The sequence below is a fragment of the Asterias amurensis genome, chromosome 1 (genome assembly GCF_032118995.1).
Source record: "Asterias amurensis chromosome 1, ASM3211899v1".
NCBI classification, from domain to species: domain Eukaryota; kingdom Metazoa; phylum Echinodermata; class Asteroidea; order Forcipulatida; family Asteriidae; genus Asterias; species Asterias amurensis.
Window position 1 is genome coordinate 31362099 of NC_092648.1, and position 20299 is coordinate 31382397.

The 20299-nt window shown below is 40.1% G+C and overlaps 1 protein-coding gene across 1 annotated transcript in view; it reads right to left on the bottom strand.

The window, feature by feature from the left end:
* Window positions 1-1058: 1058 nt before the first annotated feature.
* The window catches only part of LOC139936731 (ral GTPase-activating protein subunit alpha-1-like), a 110981-nt gene continuing 91740 nt past the window's right edge, over window positions 1059-20299 (bottom strand). The window contains exons 41-43 of the mRNA XM_071931633.1: window positions 18930-19048; window positions 9016-9336; window positions 1059-7248 (exon numbers count right to left, since the gene is read on the bottom strand). Coding sequence (XP_071787734.1) covers window positions 7049-7248; window positions 9016-9336; window positions 18930-19048 — 640 coding nt within the window. The 3' untranslated portion in view covers window positions 1059-7048. The remainder of the gene's footprint in view (window positions 7249-9015; window positions 9337-18929; window positions 19049-20299) is intronic.

Here is a 20299-nt window from a genome sequence, read left to right on the forward strand (position 1 = left end):
CCTCAAGACGTTATGCGGGTTACGTTTCATTGGGAGAAGTTGTGTCATTTATCAGTTTAGCCAGGACCCCGTCCCCCCTGTCCCCTACCTATTGCCGGTATATCTCCGAACAGATATAACTTTATTACCCGACCGACAAACGATGAAGTTATTAATCTACTAACAATTGCTGAACCCAAAATGATTCATTTGCGACGCTTTCAAATTAAATGACATCGCAGCGAGTAAATTAACAATGACTCACGGAGGCTGGGGCCCTTTGTCTCCCGTCTGCGGCCCCTTTGATACACTATACTAACCCTGAGGTAAAGAAAAAAGGCGGGAAAACCGGTGGCCTGCATGCCACCACTTTGATTATGGTATCTTCTTGCCTACCATTGTCGCCATGGTGACCGTTTTGGGGGGCGCGCGTGAAATCAATGAGTCATTTTTTGGCGGTGATTTGGGGGACTCGGTGCAAGAAACCCCCTAGGGGAATGTCGTCTGGCCAGTCGAGGTAATCTTCGTAACAAGTAGGCACTTTTTCCCCATTTTTTTTTTTTTTTTTCATTCGGTACACTTACTCCCGTTTCCCTCTTCTCTCCCGAGTCACCACGGCCAATAGACCTTGCAATAATATTACATCGCGGTTTGAAGGATGCGAGTCATCTAATGCCGGTATACTAATAACGTGATCCATGTTCTCGCAATTAGGTGTGATCGGTGCCGACAAGTGCCGGCCGAGATGACAAGGAGGAGGTGGGGGGGGGGGGGGCTCATCTTCACTGCGCATTCTGACAACCCTAGAGTGGGATTGATGATACTATAAGCCTAGCACCCAGGCTTCGGGAAAGAAAGGAGTGCAACCAAATCAAAAAGCTTTGATTACCAACTCACACACAATATACACAAATAACTGAAGGAGCAAGATGTCTCACTCTGATAATATCTATGTCAAAATGGAGTCCAAAGAGGGGTCTCGCTGAACCTAATTAAAAACGACCCCATCATGTCATGTTTGATTGATAACAAGTGGTTGCTTTATTATTACGACCGCCAAATCTGTTTTTCAACAAAATCCGAGAAGAGGGGGGGGGGGGTAAATAAGACACGATTAGCGCCACTAATGACGTCTCTTTTAAGTATATATTTATATTTATTTACAGTTCATCTGGTTAGAGATTACAGTATGGGCTATATCCGAATACATAATAACAATAAACATTGCCTACAAATGTATAATATTATGATTTGTTTTCCACTCAACGGAACATTTTCTCTGGACTGGCGCTTTAACATTGATACATTAATGATACCAAGCCGGCATGCCACACAGGGTTTAAAGTGACAGCTTTTCATCTCTGACATTCAGTCAAATCTCCACATGCATTAATCATTCGATGCTGCCTTCGCAACAAACACACTCAATTTATACGACGTCATCCCGAAGAACACTCACTCGTTCGCACTCACATAAACCCAAACGCACATGCCGCCATCAAAACAACCCCGAAAAAGAATGCATCAAATGCATGTTTTATCATTATATTAATTTCAAAGCAATTATATACACATAACAAAGTTGAAAGTTAATACCTGTATGGTCATATACAATACAACAGCACGTGGAGCCTATAGTTCCATCAATCAAAGGAGATCACTTTGGCTTAATTGGGCCTCTATATCCGCCGTTACATTGTCATAGGTTGACGGTCCCAGACAAGTCACCGCGCGCACAATACATCGTCTCTTAAGTAAATTAACAATAAAAAGTAAAACAATTTTTGGCCAGGTTCACTTGTAGTGAAATATTAAAAACTGATTACCGCATACATGATAGAACCAAAAGTACAGAAATGCATAATTTAACTTATGGTGTTAATATCCTGTGAATATTCATAACCCCAACAGATAGGAGTTATGACAATCAAGTCGGATTGTTATCAAACATGGTCCATTGCTATTTTAGCTGGCTGGGTGACTGGGAAAATGACAGTTTCAACTTACTTACATACAGATTGAAACTGGTCATTCCGTGGCAACCCCTATGTATGCAAGATACCATGTTGTTTAGAATTAAATTTTTGCATTTTGTAAAGTCACTTTGCTATTTAGAAGAATTTTGAATGATCTTACCAACCAAATAACAGTTTGCAGTTCTGACATGCCACTAGTTTAGTTTTCCTCAATGCTATATACTTGTTAAAAAGTTAGTAGTAGACATTAATATGGTATCTTACTGGTAATGAGAGATTATGGAGAAAAACTTACCAAAAAGTAAAAAATGAATTAAGTCCACCATTTGACCATAATGGCCAAGAGTGGTAAAATAATAACAAGACCGTACTCATAAACAAATGAGGCCATAAGAGGCCATAAGACATTATGTGTGTGTAGTGAAGATGATGAAGTTATGTCAGTTCTTAGATGTGGGAGAGAAACACAACCAATCAGGTATGGATTAAAAACCAAAGCCCCATACAAGGCTCCAGCCTGGAATTCGAACTGGGTTCACGTCCCCATCAGGTTTTGACATGTGGCATAGAAGACGTGTATAGAGAAGATGATGAGGTAAAGTCAGTTCTTAGAATGTGGGAGAGAAACACAACCAATCAGGTATGGATTAAAAACCAAAACGAGGCTCCAGTCTGGAATTCAAACCGGGGTCGCCAACCCTAATCCCATGGAAAACTCCAAGGAAACACATCTCTTAAAATAACCCCCAAGTTGAAACCTACTAAGCAACCATTAAATCACTCTGTCGTTACATCGTCCCTTCTATATGTAAGAGGTAAATTAATTAAACAAAACAACACTAGAAAGAACATCAAAGACTTCCTCATGTCCTTTAAAAGGAATCTTATGGAGCTTCCTCCATCTGCCCGTTGGTTATATTAAGTGTTCCCTTTCATTGAATACAACAAAGAATGTAAGCAATATTAAGTAAGCACATAATTAGTTCATTAATGACAGTCCAGCTGCAACAGTAGAATGATGAATGCTAATTATTTTATAAGGAGAGGGAGTAAAGAAGTGCTACCCAGCTTTTTAATGGAAGGAGAACCACCTGTTGGAATATTTGACAGCAGACCAAAATAAAATGGAGGTTGCCACACCCTGACTTTGGATAATTGATACCCCTATTGGGAGAGTATGGTCCCAATCAGGAGAAATATATACCCCAATTTGGATAGTTAGCATGGTATTTGAACCTAGAGTGAGAATTGTTTACAGAAAACTCATATCATCTTCAGGTGGTTTATACATTTACTGCTAGAGCATATTCTAGAAGCAGACAAAAGACAAACTCCAAATATTGGCAGATGTATAGACCTCCAAGCTAAGCACTGAAACCATCTCAAACTACGGTTATGTTTGTTTGGCTCCCCGCATGATAGGTAGGTCATAGCACTGCTAATAACTGCAGTAGAAGGTACCAGCCTATTTCTATTGAACACTTGATTTCACTGGGGGCAATTTTCGAGACCAAGGCTTAGGTTTGGCTATGGCTCCAACTACCATCCTCTGTTTGAAGTACTGTGATGAAAGTTTTCAAAATTAACTGCAAAACGACAAAAAGACATCTTCTTTTGCTTTATCTGATTTTCATTTTATGTTTGCGGATGATGGAAACCAGACACAGCAAATCGAGAGTACCAAGTTCTGCCGCAGGTACTCTGAAAGAAATCTTAGTCATCTAATTTCTACATCTTTCTTTGACTTGAAAAACAAAGTTATGCAAATAGTCACGATTTCCTGCTTAAGCTTCTGCTTGAAGCATCAAACATAATTTCCAAATTCACAAATGTTGTATGGTGTTTAAATCATCCCAGTGCAACTATCTCTATGGCAACGAGATCTTCCCACCGAGCTTCTCTCTCAAGGGAGGTGAGAGATATACAACACTTTGCACTGACCTGACCAATTAGTTCATTATTGATTTCACAAATGTGTCAATTTCTGTTGCAGTTTTAAACAAGTAACATCGGTGTAGGGAGTGTTCACTATCTATACCTACATTACATCAGCCATTCTTAAAATGAAATCCCAAGAATGGGAGGCTCTATGCCAACTTCACAATCATGACCCACAGTCTTGCTCCTACTTAATACGACTGAATAAATAAACCCGATGTTTACTCCACAAAAAACAGGTTGGATTATGTTTGTTCCACACTCTCCACCAGACTTTGCTTTTCCATTACCATTACATTAACAACCTTGCCCCATCAACTAAAGTTCATCAACGACTTGGGGAATGTACGACACTGAAGAAACGCTCATCAAAATTCCGCGTTTCTTGGAGGAGCTGGTTTACTTTTGGCAGGGAGATGGTTATCCCTGGTTGGCGAGCGGGGAATGTGCGATAGCATTCCTTGGCCTGATCAAAGATTAATTGATGACCCTCTGGTATTCCTGACTATGGAGAGAGAGAGAGAGAGAGAGAGAGAGAGGGGAGAGGGTGATATGATGAAAGATAAAGACTCGCCTTCAATGAACCTCACATTAATTGGTTTGGATGTTGGAAGCTGTAAGGAGGTGTTCCTTTTGCTGTGGTAGGGGGGGGCACATTTGTTCTTTATGTCTGGTGCATAGACTGCAAAATACCTATTGCGCAAGCGCTAACAGTTGAACTTGATCATTAGCTAGACCAGGTTGCACCTCATTCAACGCCTAACGTGCACATACTGAGTATTTGCGATAATGTCTATGGTGGCCACATTGAGGAACTGACTTGCATCAATCACTGCTAAGGATGGAACATGTTTACAGATGACCTTTGAACTGCGAGTCTTGTTACTACATCAGGATTGCATTCATTAAGCCGCTAAGCAGAAATTCTTGCTTAACACAACAGAATCAGATATTGCCAATATTCAACAAACATGACAATGGTTGTGGTTTTTTGGTTTTGGGGCTGGTAATTTGTTCTGCTAAGTAAGTTGACCCAGAATATGTGAAATAATAAAAAATACCCACTGAACATCACGTTTAGTTTCTTTGCCAAATGTCAACAGATTAATAATATCTCAAGAAGCCTATTGGCATCAATGGGTCCTATGGCGATACAATGCCATGGAACACTAGCGTTGGTTTCACATACACTGGGTAACTATCAAACAAAAGGGAAAAGTCAATCCAATTTGGTGTAATGACTTGAACAAAAGCCATGTCACAGCATCTCCTAACAGTGTAGCCTGGATTGCCATTAACTTTTGACATGTTTCTTTATTCAGCGGCCAACTCATGTGAAAAAAAAAACTGCAACGGTTTAATTAAGTGAGGCTTCTGCAAATGATTAAAAGATGAAGACGAAGAAAATGGGACAATAGCTCGATGATTGATGGCGATATCTCTAGTCTTTTCAATGTCATTTAACACTGGCGGCAAGGCAAGCATTAGTGGAAAAGGGGGGGGGGGGGAGGGCGGCGTTGTTTACTCATTTCATTCCTGTGCAAAGATGCTCAGCGATTGGGAGATGTCCAACGGAATGACAAATGAGCTGTGCGAATGCACTCCACTCCGCCAGGGAAAGCCACAGAGTGGTTGGGGGGGATCAGCGTACATTAAAGCTGGGGTCCATTACTGCCCGGCGTGCCACCCATCAATGGCACTTTGGACTTCACCACGTCATTAATCACCGTATCGGTTAGTAGAAATCCCTTTACAAAGTTCTGGCATCCCCCCCATCTCTCTCTCACTCCCCTCTATCCATGAGCTGTCCAGATGGATATTGCTTCACATAAAATAAAAATCATAAAAAATACTAGACGTGATATCAATTCCTTCAGACGAATAAATTTTTCTCCCTCTGCGTCAAATGCACACACTCACACACGCTGAACCATTAAACACAGGAAGTCTGGCTACTTTTCAGTCCGACTATTCATTACTCAAAAGTGGCAGTCTATTTCCGTTTCCAAACAGTACAAGTACGATAACACTGAAAGCTATGGAGACTTATATAACTAATGCTCCATTCCCCTTATGAATTCATCTGCATTATCCTCAAGCTCCGACAATCCATGGACTCTTAAACTTGGAAGATTTCCCCGACCATTCCTTGAACGTTCGAGTCATAAAAATCAATACAAACACCAATAAATAAGTAGTTCTCTTTTTTTAAATGCGATTAAAAGGGCCACCTTTAATGAAAATATACACCACAGTAGCACGTAATAAATCAAATGTACATATAAATTTGTTGCACATGGTTTTGTTTTCCTCACTCTCGCTATAATATATCACAATTGCATTGATAATGTGTGCAATGCAATCAAAAGGTTAATATTGAGAATATCTTTGCAAATCAACATTTGTTTCTAACTCTACATGTAAAGCATCAATTTGGTCATACTTCATAGAGCTGCTAATAGTAAATACCCAATGTAAACCAATCAACAAATGCACTAAGCAAAATTGGGCCCAAATCGGTCATAAACAATACACATTATGTATTTTAGTTGGTAACCTGACTTTGTTGAGTCCCCCTGAGCGCAGAGCAAATTTTAGTACTAAATAGCTCAATGAAACTGGTCCCAGACACTTATTCAGGTCTAAGTTTTGAACCATGTCAACATTTCCAGTAAATTACTACATGTAGTTAAACCAATGATATACACCCACAGATACAAAGCAAGATTCACAATCTGGTTATTTGAACATCTGTACTGTTGACTGAATCCAATTCTAGATGCTTGACTTGATCCCCATATGCTGATATGTCCTCCAGCAAAGCATCATCCTGAGGGAAACAACTCTGAGCGACAGCAATAAATGGTTGCAGAAGTGGGATCGACCTCTTTTAATCCAGGGCTTGTTACCAAATCTGACAATCTAGACTGGAGTAAATCGATATGCAAACAGCCATTTCTGATAACATCATCACCACTTTAAGCTGTGACACGCTCAAAGGTTGCAAACATTGTCGCTCAATCTCATGATCTGCCAGCACAGCCGGCAAAAATGCATCGGAGAGTGAGGTTGAGAGTTTGGCCATTGCTGAAAGTACTCCTCATTTCCCAAAGAGAGAAGTCTGATGGCGGTGTAATCACTTAGATTTTGAAGCACTAAGCCCGCTCGTTTTTCTTCTTTGTGTCTGCAGGACTCTCCGGGGGTGTTGACTCTGAGTTCATTGATCCCGAAGAGGATGCCCGTTTGGTCCTTGCCCGAGCCTTCGCCTGTGGAGTGGTTGCAGTGGTGGAGTCGACTGGGGTGGTGCTTGCACTTGCTGGGTCAGATGAGCCTTTCTCATCAACAGAGCCTGGAGCTGTGATAGGTGTTTTAGGAAATGAAAAAAAAAAGGGCGAAGACATATCATCAAAAGTTACTTTGTATATTAAAGAACTGATTAATGTAAAAAGATATACTAGCGCATAAGTAATGTAAACGGTAATTAGACATTTATATTTAAATGATGATTAAAATAGTCTTCACCAAAACAGTCACAGACCAAATAAAACATCGGTAGTAAAACTAAAACAAAAAAGTAGATACATTTTCAGTCTGAAAGCTCACTGATTATGAAAATTAATACCATTTCCAATTCTCCAGAGAAATATGTACATAATATTGTTGACGCTGACAAAAAATCATTTATTTTTATCAAGTTTTTTTTTTTTCCCCATAAAAATTTGATACATTACTTAGATATGTGGATCGAAATGTGTCACATATTTATATAAAATCCAAGACATTATTTTATTGAGTGCATTATGCAGTCTCTATGCACAACACAAAGCATAAAACATTGATAAATGTCAAGCAATTTGTTACGAAAAATTTAAATTCAAACAAGTGAGTCTTTTAAAATTCCGTGAATTTCAGAACGGCGTCAGCTTGACGGATGTGAATTGATAAGTCATTCCAAAACGAAAGTACAAGGAATTTGAAATCCGTTTGACTTAAGACATTTGTAGAAACAGTAAGAATACTGTGTCAGTAAGAATACATCAAGATCTACAAAGAAGCCCTCAGATCATTTCTACTAGGGGAGAGAAATAGGCTCAGAACAAGTAGTTTTAGCAAATTGTACAAATCTCTGTGTGTCCTCAATGAAGACCAGACTCCAAAATTTACGTTTTGATTTAAATCAAATTTCATCTTCCAGTTACTGTCCTTAACGTTCGTTTTAAGTTTATTGTTTTCCTTGCAAAAATTTGCTTTTTATCATGTTTTGATGTCCTTGTTGTTTGATATGTAATATCACCTTTGTTCATTGTCTTTTAACTAGCCTCTTGTATCCTTAGTGTATTGATCTAACAGTATGTGTTAATGTTCCAGTGAAGATGTTTGTACTTTGTTTTCACTGGTGATGAATAAACGGTGATGAATAACGCACAGAAACATTGACTCCCAAAATGGCACACTTAGAATTTATGTGATGTTGACATCAGGTGAATTGGGTTAATAAAAACTTCTCTTAAACCTTTTTACATTATCTCCATATAACATAACTTAACAATTTAACTTGATTTTGTTTTGTTTTTTGTTTCATGTGTTTCATTCGATGTGTAATGAAAACAAAATTAACAAAATTAACAACAATTTAAATAATCCAAATCTAGATAGATAGATAGATGATAAATGAGTACATGACAATCCCTAAGGGATACTGTTAGAGAAACGTCTCTAGTGGAATCGAAGTGTTAATTTTGATTCCTCCAAGATCCCTGTAAACAAAAATTCCCTGTGTGGCACGACTCAACGACATCTACTATTGTCAGCAACTGCAGAATCATCAATTGTAACGCATAAAACATCCTCATACAAACACATACTTAGTGCCACCTGTTTGACTACTAAGGCAAACACACTTTAAAATATAATTCCGCAGATTATCGGTTGCAGGGACAAGAACCCAACATCGTGACTGAAGTAATTCATACAAGTTTAATTCCGCCAATTAAGCTTAAAACCTAGCTTCTACCGACGCCAATTTTCTAACAGTCCTGGCCAATTTTTTTCCAAATTATGTCCGTCATGTTTACCAATCAGCGTGCGTAATGATCTACTCTTTCTGGTCGTTGTGACTTACCCATGCGTTGAACCTGCCCAGTGCTGGCAGCTAACGTGATCAGCTTATCTGGTTGACCGAGTCTCGTTGGTCGTTGGACACCCCCACCACTAGCCACTGGACCCTGGGGAACACCCTGGGTCACCACACCAGCTGTTCCAGTGGACGAACCAGACGGTGGGGTATTAGATGACAATCCGATGGACGGATTGGTCAGGGATGGCCTCTCTTGACCTCTTACCGTTCCGACTCTGGTATGATGAGCCTGGATCTGGGCGTCCAAGATGGCCGACGTCAGAGTGGGTGGGTTGTTATCGCTCCCTGCTTTGGAGGCGCTACCACCTTGGAAGTAGATAAAAAGAGAGGGAACATTTAGTCTTTCGGGAGACCAATTGGTTCAGGCTAAAATACACTAGTGTCCTTGGTCACAGGGTACAACAGTGAGTGGACAAACGTTATAATAGATTACTTTTTTAGGCAATTAAACTAAAAGCCTTTTCAGCTTTTGGACTCTAAGTTCCAATATTACATTAATTTTATCACAACTGAGCAATGTTTAATTGTATGCAAATCTCAATTGGAAGCTGTGCTCCCACATTCAAAATATTGAAAATAAAACATGCAGTCCAACAGAAAACAGCTGACTGGTTTACCCATTCAAAAACAAAGGTCAGGTTTGTTTAACAAGTCCATCGATGACCAATATCTCCAAAACCTACTATATCAGATCATGTTGCATTCTCCCGTACAAATGTAACATAAATGTAACAAAATCAAGGTGACAAGGGAGTAGATTGGCACCCTTCAAGGATCAAGACTGTGGTAATAAGAATGACATACAGGGCACCCAACCAAGATGGCCACAGCAAAGCTCTGAAATGACACTACTTGTTACTGCAGCTTGTCTGATTTTGCAAATAAATGTCAGGCCTTGTTCGAATTGACAGCCTGAATCACTCAACATCATACAGTGAAGTATAAGTTGTCCTTAACAACAGCCTTAGCATAAGCCGCAGCCATAGCTGCCAATTCTAATGTGGCCTCATAGAGACCAATGTACAGACACGACTCCTCCAGCCAGAGATCTCGTCTCATCCCTCGTCATCATACAGTGAAGTACATGTTGTCCTTAACAACAGCCTTAGCATAAGCTGCAGCCCTAGCTGCCAATTCTAATGTGGCCTCATAGAGACCAATGTACAGACACGACTCCTCCAGCCAGAGATCTCGTCTCATCCCTCGTCATCATACAGTGAAGTATATGTTGTCCTTAACAACAGCCTTAGCATAAGCCGCAGCCCTAGCTGCCAATTCTAATGTGGCCTCATAGAGACCAATGTACAGACACGACTCCTCCAGCCAGAGATCTCGTCTCATCCCACGTCATCATACAGTGAAGTATATATGTTGTCCTTAACAACAGCCTGTTGTCCTTAACAACAGCCTTAGCATAAGCCGCAGCCATAGCCTCCAGTTCCAATGTGGCCTTAGAGACCAATGTACAGACACGACTCCTCCAGCCAGAGATCCCGTCTCATCCCACATCATCATACGTTGAAGTATAGGTTATCTTTAACAACACCCTTGGCAACAGCCGCAACCATAGCCAAAGCTGCTAATTCCAATGTGGCCTTAGAGACCAATGAACAGACACGACTCCTCCAGCCAGAGATCTCATCTCAGTAGAGACACACACACCTTACAAGACACATGGGGCACTATACCACGGGCAATTGAACATCCAACAGATTCTCCAAGATGCCCGGGGCATAATAAGGCACATGTCAGTGTTTTTAGTGTCTATGGTCTTCTTTTACCCTTGAACCCCAGTGAGATCCATTGTCCCCTCTGATTCAATGTCTATATTTGATCTGGTTAAAACAACATTTCAAGTGCATTTCCCCCTGAATACCCTTGACAATTGTCTCAAGTTGACAATTCAAATGAAATGCCATTAAAACATTTTCAGTAAATCTAAAAAAAATTGGGGGGGGGGGGGAATACACAAATGTTGTACCGTTACAAGTCAAATCTATCGGGGGTTGACCAAGTGGAGTCCTTGTTCAATGCCTCTAAGCCAGCAAATGTGAAATGTTAAAGAAAATCAATGCATTGTTAATGAGACTGCGGAGATGTCCAGAAAACATTGTGTGAATGTTTCAGTCTGTGCCCACTTTCATAAAAGCCTGTAAGCACAAAAAGTACACACAAATCTTGCTTAGAAGAATCAGGTCATCAGCCAATATTTCATAAAATTTACATTGTTGCGACTGGTGTCCCACTCACTTTATGCTTAACAATGAAATTTGCTACGCATCTTTCCCCTGCTGAAAACTTCATGAAATTGGGTCCTACACATTTATCATCGTCATTAATAAAATGTTTGGTGAAGATCTATTTAGACCTTCTTGACAGAAAATGTTGCTGAACAATTTTTCCGCGTAGCTAAACTATTCAGGAGACCAGTCAAAGCCATGGTATTTTGGCATCAACCTTATTCTGGTAAGCAAATTTTTGTTAATGCTTAGCTGCACTATGAGTTTACGCAGCTCTATGAAACTGGCCCCAAAGCTTGCCTTTTATGAACTTGTTGCTCGCATCTTTTATTTAAAAAGGTTTTTACACATACATTTTTTAAAATTTTATATTTCAAAATATCCAGCAGTACAAGCGCAAATAACGGAGTGTTGATTAGGAAACAGTATTCAGTTAAAGACGTGGGAGGAAATCCCCAAATGGGGAAACCCCACACCCAATCAGGTGTAAACTGAAAACCTAATCCACATTCAAGGATCTGATCCAAGGTGGGATTTGAAGCGAGGTCACAAAGGTGAATGTCAGGGGAGAAACCATCGAGGCAACCTGATCCCCTTAATGATGTTCTGGGTTCTTCTGGGTTTTACATGCATTACAAAACACACAGGAAATGGCTTTACATCCCATCGTAAAAGATGAAGCATCTTGCTCAAGGACAAAAATGTCAAGAACGGGACTCGAACCCACTTGAATGCCCGAGAGAAAGATAGATGGAGAGGCGGAGAGAAAGGACAAGATGCATGGATGAAGAGAAACCTAATCTTTAAGACGAGGAATATTCTCAGGTGGCACATGTAGAATCTTATCGTATTTATCTTCTCATCAGAAATGGACTACATGTAACTGAACTGAGCATCCAGAAAGACACCAGTCTTCATCAAACACATAATAATAATATCAAAGTCTTATATAGCGCACGTATCTACCAAACAAGGTACTCAAGGTGCTGATTATATACAAACTTTCAGAAAGATAGGTTATTGCAGTGATGAATTCTAAAACCCTATTATTTAGTTTACAAGGTGCTACGGCGCATACAGCAGCCACACCAGGAACACCGGCAAACAGCAGAAACAAAACCAAATCAATCATCATTAAACCATCAGACCATAATCTTATAGTTTTTGCAGATGAAAACATTAATTTCTAACCGCAAAAAAATCTCTACAGTTTTGCCTAAATTTGGGGAGGGCTGTTGCACCCCCTGCCCCATGGGTGGTACGACTGAGTCAGTTTACCAAGCTGATTCTTAACAAGGGTAGGCCTGATGGTTATACCTCAAGCTAATCTCCACCCTTTAAGTTTTTCCTCTCTCAAATTTAAATCAATTTATTAATTTCTTGAGCCCTACATGTACAAGGGTCTTTGTCGCATTTAGATAATAATTATAAAAACAAGTATGAAGCTCCACTGTGTACAAATACCAGTAGGTTAACAGCGGAAATCCAGCTCATTTCTTCAAACATTTGTTTTTCTGACTCTGTAAAGTTTCCACCCGCAATGAAGTTTTTAAAATTGCATGGCATTCTCTTTCACTGTGATTAATAAGTAACAGAAGGGGGGGTTGTTTTCCAGCTTGTGTGCACAATTGAGAGAAAAACGATTTGCTTTACCTCCAGCCCACGTTTGGCAGATTCAACTTTGTGATTTCTAGTTTTAGGCTCATGATTGAATCAAAGGAATTCGCTGGCGGGCATTAATGGAATCCATAAACTAATTATGCTGAACCATCTGGGGCACGGCGTGTCTAATTGTAAGGACAGCCCTGCCTTTTGGCCGTCGCTGCGACCGAGTCGACTGCACGCCTCTTCCCTTCCTGCGTCCCCGGCAGAGGGAAACGAAGACAACAACGGGCGAAGTCAAGTCAACAAATTTGCTCAATTCGTGTGTTCATTTGATTAGACATAGAGGCTCTTCAACCACAGGCGGATCATACGGGCGAGGTATCATTAAGAAGGGGGGATTTCGTTGAGAGGACCGTGTACAAACACATGTACATTGAGCTAGCTGCCCATCACAAGTAACTCCTGCGTGATCAATCAGAAACTGATGCCTTACAGATTCACTCTACCACCCCCCCCCCCTCTCGAAAAAGGTAGACTTTCCTATCTTTTGAGTCAATTTAATTGCCATGATATGATGTCATTCTTAATGGCAACGATGTGTTTGCACTGAGGTTCTTTATTAACCAAGTGGATATGACACCGAAGTGAAAATATATAAAAAAAATTCAGAAGAAGAAAAAATTGTCTCTCTCGAAAGCCTGATGTACTGGAAGTTCTTTGACCTTAAAAGAGTTGAGTGCTGACATGGAAACAGAACCAAGGCTCTAAAAAAGTGTAATGAAAATCAAACCTTCCCAAGTTGTATCAGGAGTAATAGCTCTATCAGGGACTTGTTAGAACTGTTATCAGTCACTCTTCAAAGGAAATCTGACTTCAAAAGGGAAAACTGGGCAACAGTTTAGTATCTTAATGGATGTTAAATTTGCATCGGGGATAAAGAACATTAATTTTGGTTTCACACTGACGTGTGTTTAGCACTGTTTACTCAGTACTTTTCTAAGGTGGGATTTGAACCCACAACCTTTTCTAGAGCAGTGTCTTACCTACTAGACTAACGAGATTGCCGGTTGCTAGAGGCAGTTCAAATCCTATGTTTTAGCAGCAGGTACTGCTGTTTAGTATCATGTAATTCAAGTTAACAGTTTTGTCCAAGTTGTTGGTGAGGGATCCAAAATTAGCACCCATCTACCCCCTCCCCCTCCCCAAATATAAAAGAGAGCGAGAGAGGGAAGAAAGAAAATAAGAAGAAAAAATAAAATATTTTTTATTAAAAAAAAAACACGCAAACACACAACATTCTACATTCTGCATTTCATATAAATTTCTTCGCTGATTGTAATTCCATGCCAATTACTCTATTCAACAGAATTTATCGCAGAGTGCTTTGGAGATCAAGAATTTGACTTAAATTCCTGTGTTCCCTAAAGTAATTATTTTATTAAGTCCCAAGATGACAATTTATCTTCTTCGTAAACAACATCTTTGGTGAGCAAAGGACTGAAGTTTTGACGCAGGAATGTAAATTCAAAAAATTTAAGTCTTAGTTTCTTTGACCAGAAGGGGAGATTTCCAGTAAAAAAAGGTGCCATCAATTTATGAGTTTACGCTCTGACTCCCATTATGGGAAGCAAAAACAATGGGGGGCATCTTTAATAATAATAATTTGGGGGGCTAATCATCCTTACTCGCAGCTAAGAGCTGAACTGCGAAGGACGCGGCTACAACGTGTTCGAGAAGCTGGCATGCAAGGGCGCCTTTGGCTGCCAGCCACATCAACCCATTATGACCACGGAGCACAGCCAAAGATCGAAAGTGTTTGATTTTTTTTTCCCGAGGGAGGAAAACCGGATGGTATGAAAAACCCTTGTGGCACAGCAGAGAACCAATGCACAACTCAACTCATATATGGCCCCGGCCGGGAATCGAACCGGGGTCACCTTGGTGTGAGAGGCGAGCGCTTTACGCACAAGCCAACCATGCCACCCTGCATGCTTGGGAGCATACTGTACAGTGCTTTGAGCAGTGACAGGGCTACAATCCTGTCCAAAATGCTTGGGCCACTCATTCCTAATGGTAAAATAACCACTCCCTGTCCACTTCCCCCTGACAATAAACATTCTCTCCCCTGTCTCCCGTCCACCCGCACAATGTTGATTGAAATGCAGAAGACCATGCAACAATGAGAACCAACATTGAAAGGGGGGCAGGGGGCCCAACGAGATATGGCCGGGATTCTAAACACTTTTGAGGGTTCATTGGTTCCTATTTTTAAAAAGATGTATATAGATAGCTATTATTATTATCATTATTATAGAAACATGAAAACATTTACCCACAGGCCATTACCTCCTCGTCTCTCTCCGTGAAAGATAAAAAGAGAACGAGACAAAGTGACAGAAACTCTGGAGTGATATTTTGCATTTATTACAGAATTCTCCAAGGGTTTCCTTCGCTCTGGTCTCATCATTCTCTAAGACAAGAAAGATGATTCATCCCTTTTGAAAGCAACTCGAAGGTGAGAACAATTTCCATAACAAAGGACTCTATTTACAAATGATGACAGAGTGACAGGTAACTGTGACCAGGTCCTCCAATCAGTCATTCGGTACAAATCACTACACTTGGGACCAAATTCTTAGAGCTGCTGGTCAGGAATTACAAGATTTAAAGGGTCTGTATACCTTCGGTAATGACTCTGAAAATTAATGGAAATAAAAACTTGCTTGGTAAGAAGTACAGCAGCTTGCGATTGTATAATTCGTTTTCAGAAATTTTTCACCCAAAAACATTTGAATCTGAGAGCTGATCTATACATGAATAACGTCTCAGTTGTCTGAGGGTTGGTGTCCGTTCGTGAATGCTGCAGCCAGGATGCAGTTGGTACCCATTCAGCTCACTGAACGTTGATCAATTTGAAACATTTTGTGTGAAAATTCTGTGACAGTTTTATGCTGAGTTCCCAACAAGTCCCCTTGCTTATTTTGGTTGCCACAACAGAAAAAATAAATGCAACACAAACTATTTTTCATTGTTTGTATTAAAAACATAACAAGGGAACTTGATACAGGCTTTATTGTGTGTTTATTGAAACTAGAGTAAAATGGAGTTAATTTACAAGTTTAATTTACAAAAAAACATGACTAAATTGGTGTTTTTTAATTTGAAATGGCATCACCTGTCAAAATTTCATGCAGACTAAAAATATTTTTGTTAAAATAATTCTTTCGGCGAAAACCAGGCCATGCAATTTGACATGGAAAGTGATAAAAATATCAACAGCTGATGATTTGTTTTAACAGCAAACTCTTCAAGCATGTTACATCACAGGCAGAGTTCCCATAGATTAATTACTAAGCCAGAGTTAATTGTTTTTGAAGAATACCACAACGAGCACAAGCCTTAAATGAAAACCTGATAGTATCACAAGATCACAAAAGCACCCATCTGAATATTCTCAGCATTCTCGCAGAACATTAACTTTTCATGTCGTTAATTTTTATGGTGATTGATGCAAGGACGCCTATGCTATGACTGCTAGAGTGTGTTAGGTGTGTTTACGATAACAATTGACCCAACATCATATAGAGCTCTTACCAGGAGCCGGCCAACCGGACGGCTGAAGCTAAGGGGTAAATGTATCTTTGATGTTCCATCCGGGAGAACATCTTCTTCCTATCGGATGTCACCACATCTGTTCAAGATGTGAGTATTGAAGGAAAAGAGTGAGCGTAAGGAATTGCCGTTTTGTTTTCTTCTTACTTTGAGCGTTCACATGCTTCGCTGTTCATTTAATAATGTCTCTCCTCAATTTGTATTGCTGTTTGAAACTGTCGCTTGGGGAAAAGTGGAAAAGCCTTGGGTGTATGTTGTGAATGAACTGCTATCTTTTGGTTCACTTGAATAATTAGAAAAGAATGTATTCGTGATTATTTGAAGGTCCCTCAACCTTTCAAAGGCTCATTCAACTCACTATTTTCTGAAAGGAAAATAAATGTTAAAAACTGAAAGGCGAGCGGTCAACAACAACAACAACCATTAGCGTGATCAAAACCTACCGGTGAGTCTTTTTGACAAAAGAAGTATTTCAAATTCGAGAGCTGTCCTTTGTAGAGCGTTAGCAACTGACCACTCAAAGATGTCAGAGTTACGGCCTTGCACTATTAATAAACAGATCCCTGTCTGCGCCCCAGGATCACGTTGGATATTTCCGCTCTTAATAATGTGTTTGAATGAATAATACAAACTCATAATCATGTGAAAAGTCTAAATATCAAGAAAAAGGTTTGAGAAGATAGTGAATGCTTTACAAGATCCATCAAAATTCTCGAGGGGGAATTTGAGACAGCCAGATCCCTGCGTAACACAATGCCGAGAGAATGGCCTCGGACTCCCTTTACAAAACTCGCAGGGAATTCACTTGGATCGCTCTGGAGTCATCCCTTGTAACCCAAGACTATTGCTACAGCCGGGGGAACGACAAAATATCCCCCCCGGTCTGTTCGTCAACCAGGGAAGCTGTGAACTTTTGACGGGAGAGGACAGGGGATGTAAAGGTTACTGTCGTGAGAAGCCACGGAGGAGAGCAGGTTTTCTTATCGAAGGGACGCTCTTCTCTAAGGAAATGTCAGAATCTAACTATGAGGGTTGGAGGAAGGGGTGAGATTAAAAATAGCCCTTATCATGTTGCATTCATCGCCAACTAGGTCCATTTAACTGACTAGATAAATAATAAAAAAATCTTGAAAGGCCTTATTAGGGTGCAGAAGGAGCCAGACCTCCTGCCCTACTTATTGAAGAAAGCGTAGATGGAACAAAAACCCAATGTTGCTCGAGTATCGTCTTACGCATTGCCATGATCCCCAAACAATGTTCCGTCAACACAAAGAGACGCTTTACAGGTGTTGGGTGTGAGCTACGCCAGAGATTTCTGCGTGTGTTTAAATTGAGCTTGCGGATATCCAATCTAATGCTGAATTATTGGGGGGAAAAAAATGCATTTAAAATCAATTTGTGCAAAATAGGAAATCTTTACGCCTAGGTTCTTCCTACGCTATTATACATTTTACATTTATATAGTAGGCCATGCAAGTATACTAGACTACTTTGGTCTTACGTACATTGCTTTAACACCTTAAGGAAACAAACTTGTGTACTTTAATGGGTCTCAATAGTCAGGGCAAGATGTTGCATAAAGCATCCCCTGGATCAGCAAAGAATGGTACGTCTCCTTGAGCAACAAACTCTCATCTGAAATTGTGTGCATGTTTTCCACGCATCGTTTGTAACTATGCAAAAGCTCCACCACACCCTCCCTTGACCATGACATAGCAACGTAAGATTTAGTCTGGGGAACTAAAAAAAGAAGCATTCAACTGTGACCGAACAAGTCATTGCACCAGACATCTTTCAAATTTAACTCTTCTTGGCTTATTGGGATACGATGGACCCAGAATCCAATCCTGCATGCCGGGGAAAAACAACACCAAGCGCCAGCGTGTTCGTATAAATAGAACTCACAGAGAAAACCACACACTTTAATAGCAATTATGATGCAGATAAAAGTGTAACATTACTGGTTTACATTGCACTAGCCGTCTGGAATAACAGGATCCAGGGTTGCTCTGGGTGAAAATAGCAGCCAAAATGAAAGCAAAACAGCAGACAGATTGTGATCAGAAAGAAAAAAAATGTGGTTCCATATTTTATCAACTTTTGAAAGCAATGACTGAGTGGCCATGGGCTTGAAAAAAAAAAAAAAGGTCAAGCGATGTGATGATAATCTGTTGAAGTCAAATACAATCCGGGATCGACACCTGTTAACTTAGACCTTAAACATAGGCCCTTTACGAAAGCACGGCTACGGCTCTAGATTCGGCTCAGGCTAGCTTGGCACTCGCAGTTGTTTTGTCAATTGGGCGTGCTTTGCCTACATGCTCACGGCTTCAGAACAGAGGACGGAGCCTGAAGACGAATCCAAATCCGCATCCATGGATTTTTTAAAAAGGGCCATAGATTGATCAATTAATAAATTATTGATAAATAATCAATACTAACCTCCGTTGAACTGCTTGGCCAGTAAGGGGTCGAAGACGTGGGCCGAGAATGTCTCAAATGTGGAGGAAACCTTGTGGTTCTTGACGATAGTCTCCAGGTACTTTGCTCTTTCTTCATAGCTGGTTGACAAGAACGGTTAAGGAACAAGACACAACTCAAATACGATCATAACTTGGTCCTAAAAATTAAGTTTGAAATGGAACAACAATAAGTTTGTAGGAGCAACTAAGAACTTAGACTTCCAAGACTGTATGGAAATACAGAACATCAATCAATATTTTGATCATTACTTTGGCCTCAAAATCAAGTTTGAAATGGAATAGGAATAAGTTTGTAAGAGTAAGTAAGAATAAGACTTCCAAGACCAAATGGAACAGAACATCAATTCAATAAACGGTCGTTTCTTTCCAGAAAATTCACACTGAATGTAAAACGCAAATGCGTGAGATTTGACCATATTATATGTGAACGTACAAGTTCTTCTTAAATTGAATGTTTGCGAGTATACTAGAACCTTGGCACATGACATCGCAAGCTCAAACACCGCCAAGATCCTGAGACTTTTGAAAAACATTACTGAAAGAAAAGCCCAAAAATTATTTTTCTTGTACCACTCCCTTCATGCCCTCCCCCCCAAAAAAACCCAAATACTGTATATAAACTGCTCACAAAAAGTAAGGAAACTTTTTTCAATCCAGTACATTTGTTATTATTCATTACTCTCTTTGTATATGGTATATATCAATGCAAAGCTGAACTGTTCCTCTTTAAAATGATACCAAAGTTGCAATGATTACATGTTGCTGGACTTGACCACATTAATGAGAATGAGACAAAGTCACAAATCAAATGTGCCAAAATTAGCAATTTTGTGTTACTGTGTGAACAATCAAATTGATACTGTAATTCAAACAAGCAAGACAACTTACTGGTCTTAATCCACTTTATTGAGACAAGAAGTTTGGTATAGAGCAAGACAACTAACTGATCTTAACACACTTTATTGATACAAAAAGTTCAGTAACAAGTGGATGATCCGAAGGCGTTGATGACAGCATGGCACCTTCTTCTCATGCTGCACACAAGTCTTGTGATGCGCTTATGATGAGGGATGGCGTTCCATTCTTTATTAAGGAACCTGGTTAGGTCAGCCACAGTTGATGTGTTGGTGGTTCTGGCGCGGACAGTGAGGCCAAGCTGGTCCCACAGATGTTCCATGGGATTCAGGTATGGACTGTTAGCGGGCCAATCCATCCGGTGCACCCCAACATTTTTCAGGTAGTCAGTCACCAGTAGGGATCGATGGGGGCGAGCGTTGTCATCTTAAAATATGGCATTTGGTCCAAGAGTCTGCAAGTATGGGACTGCAT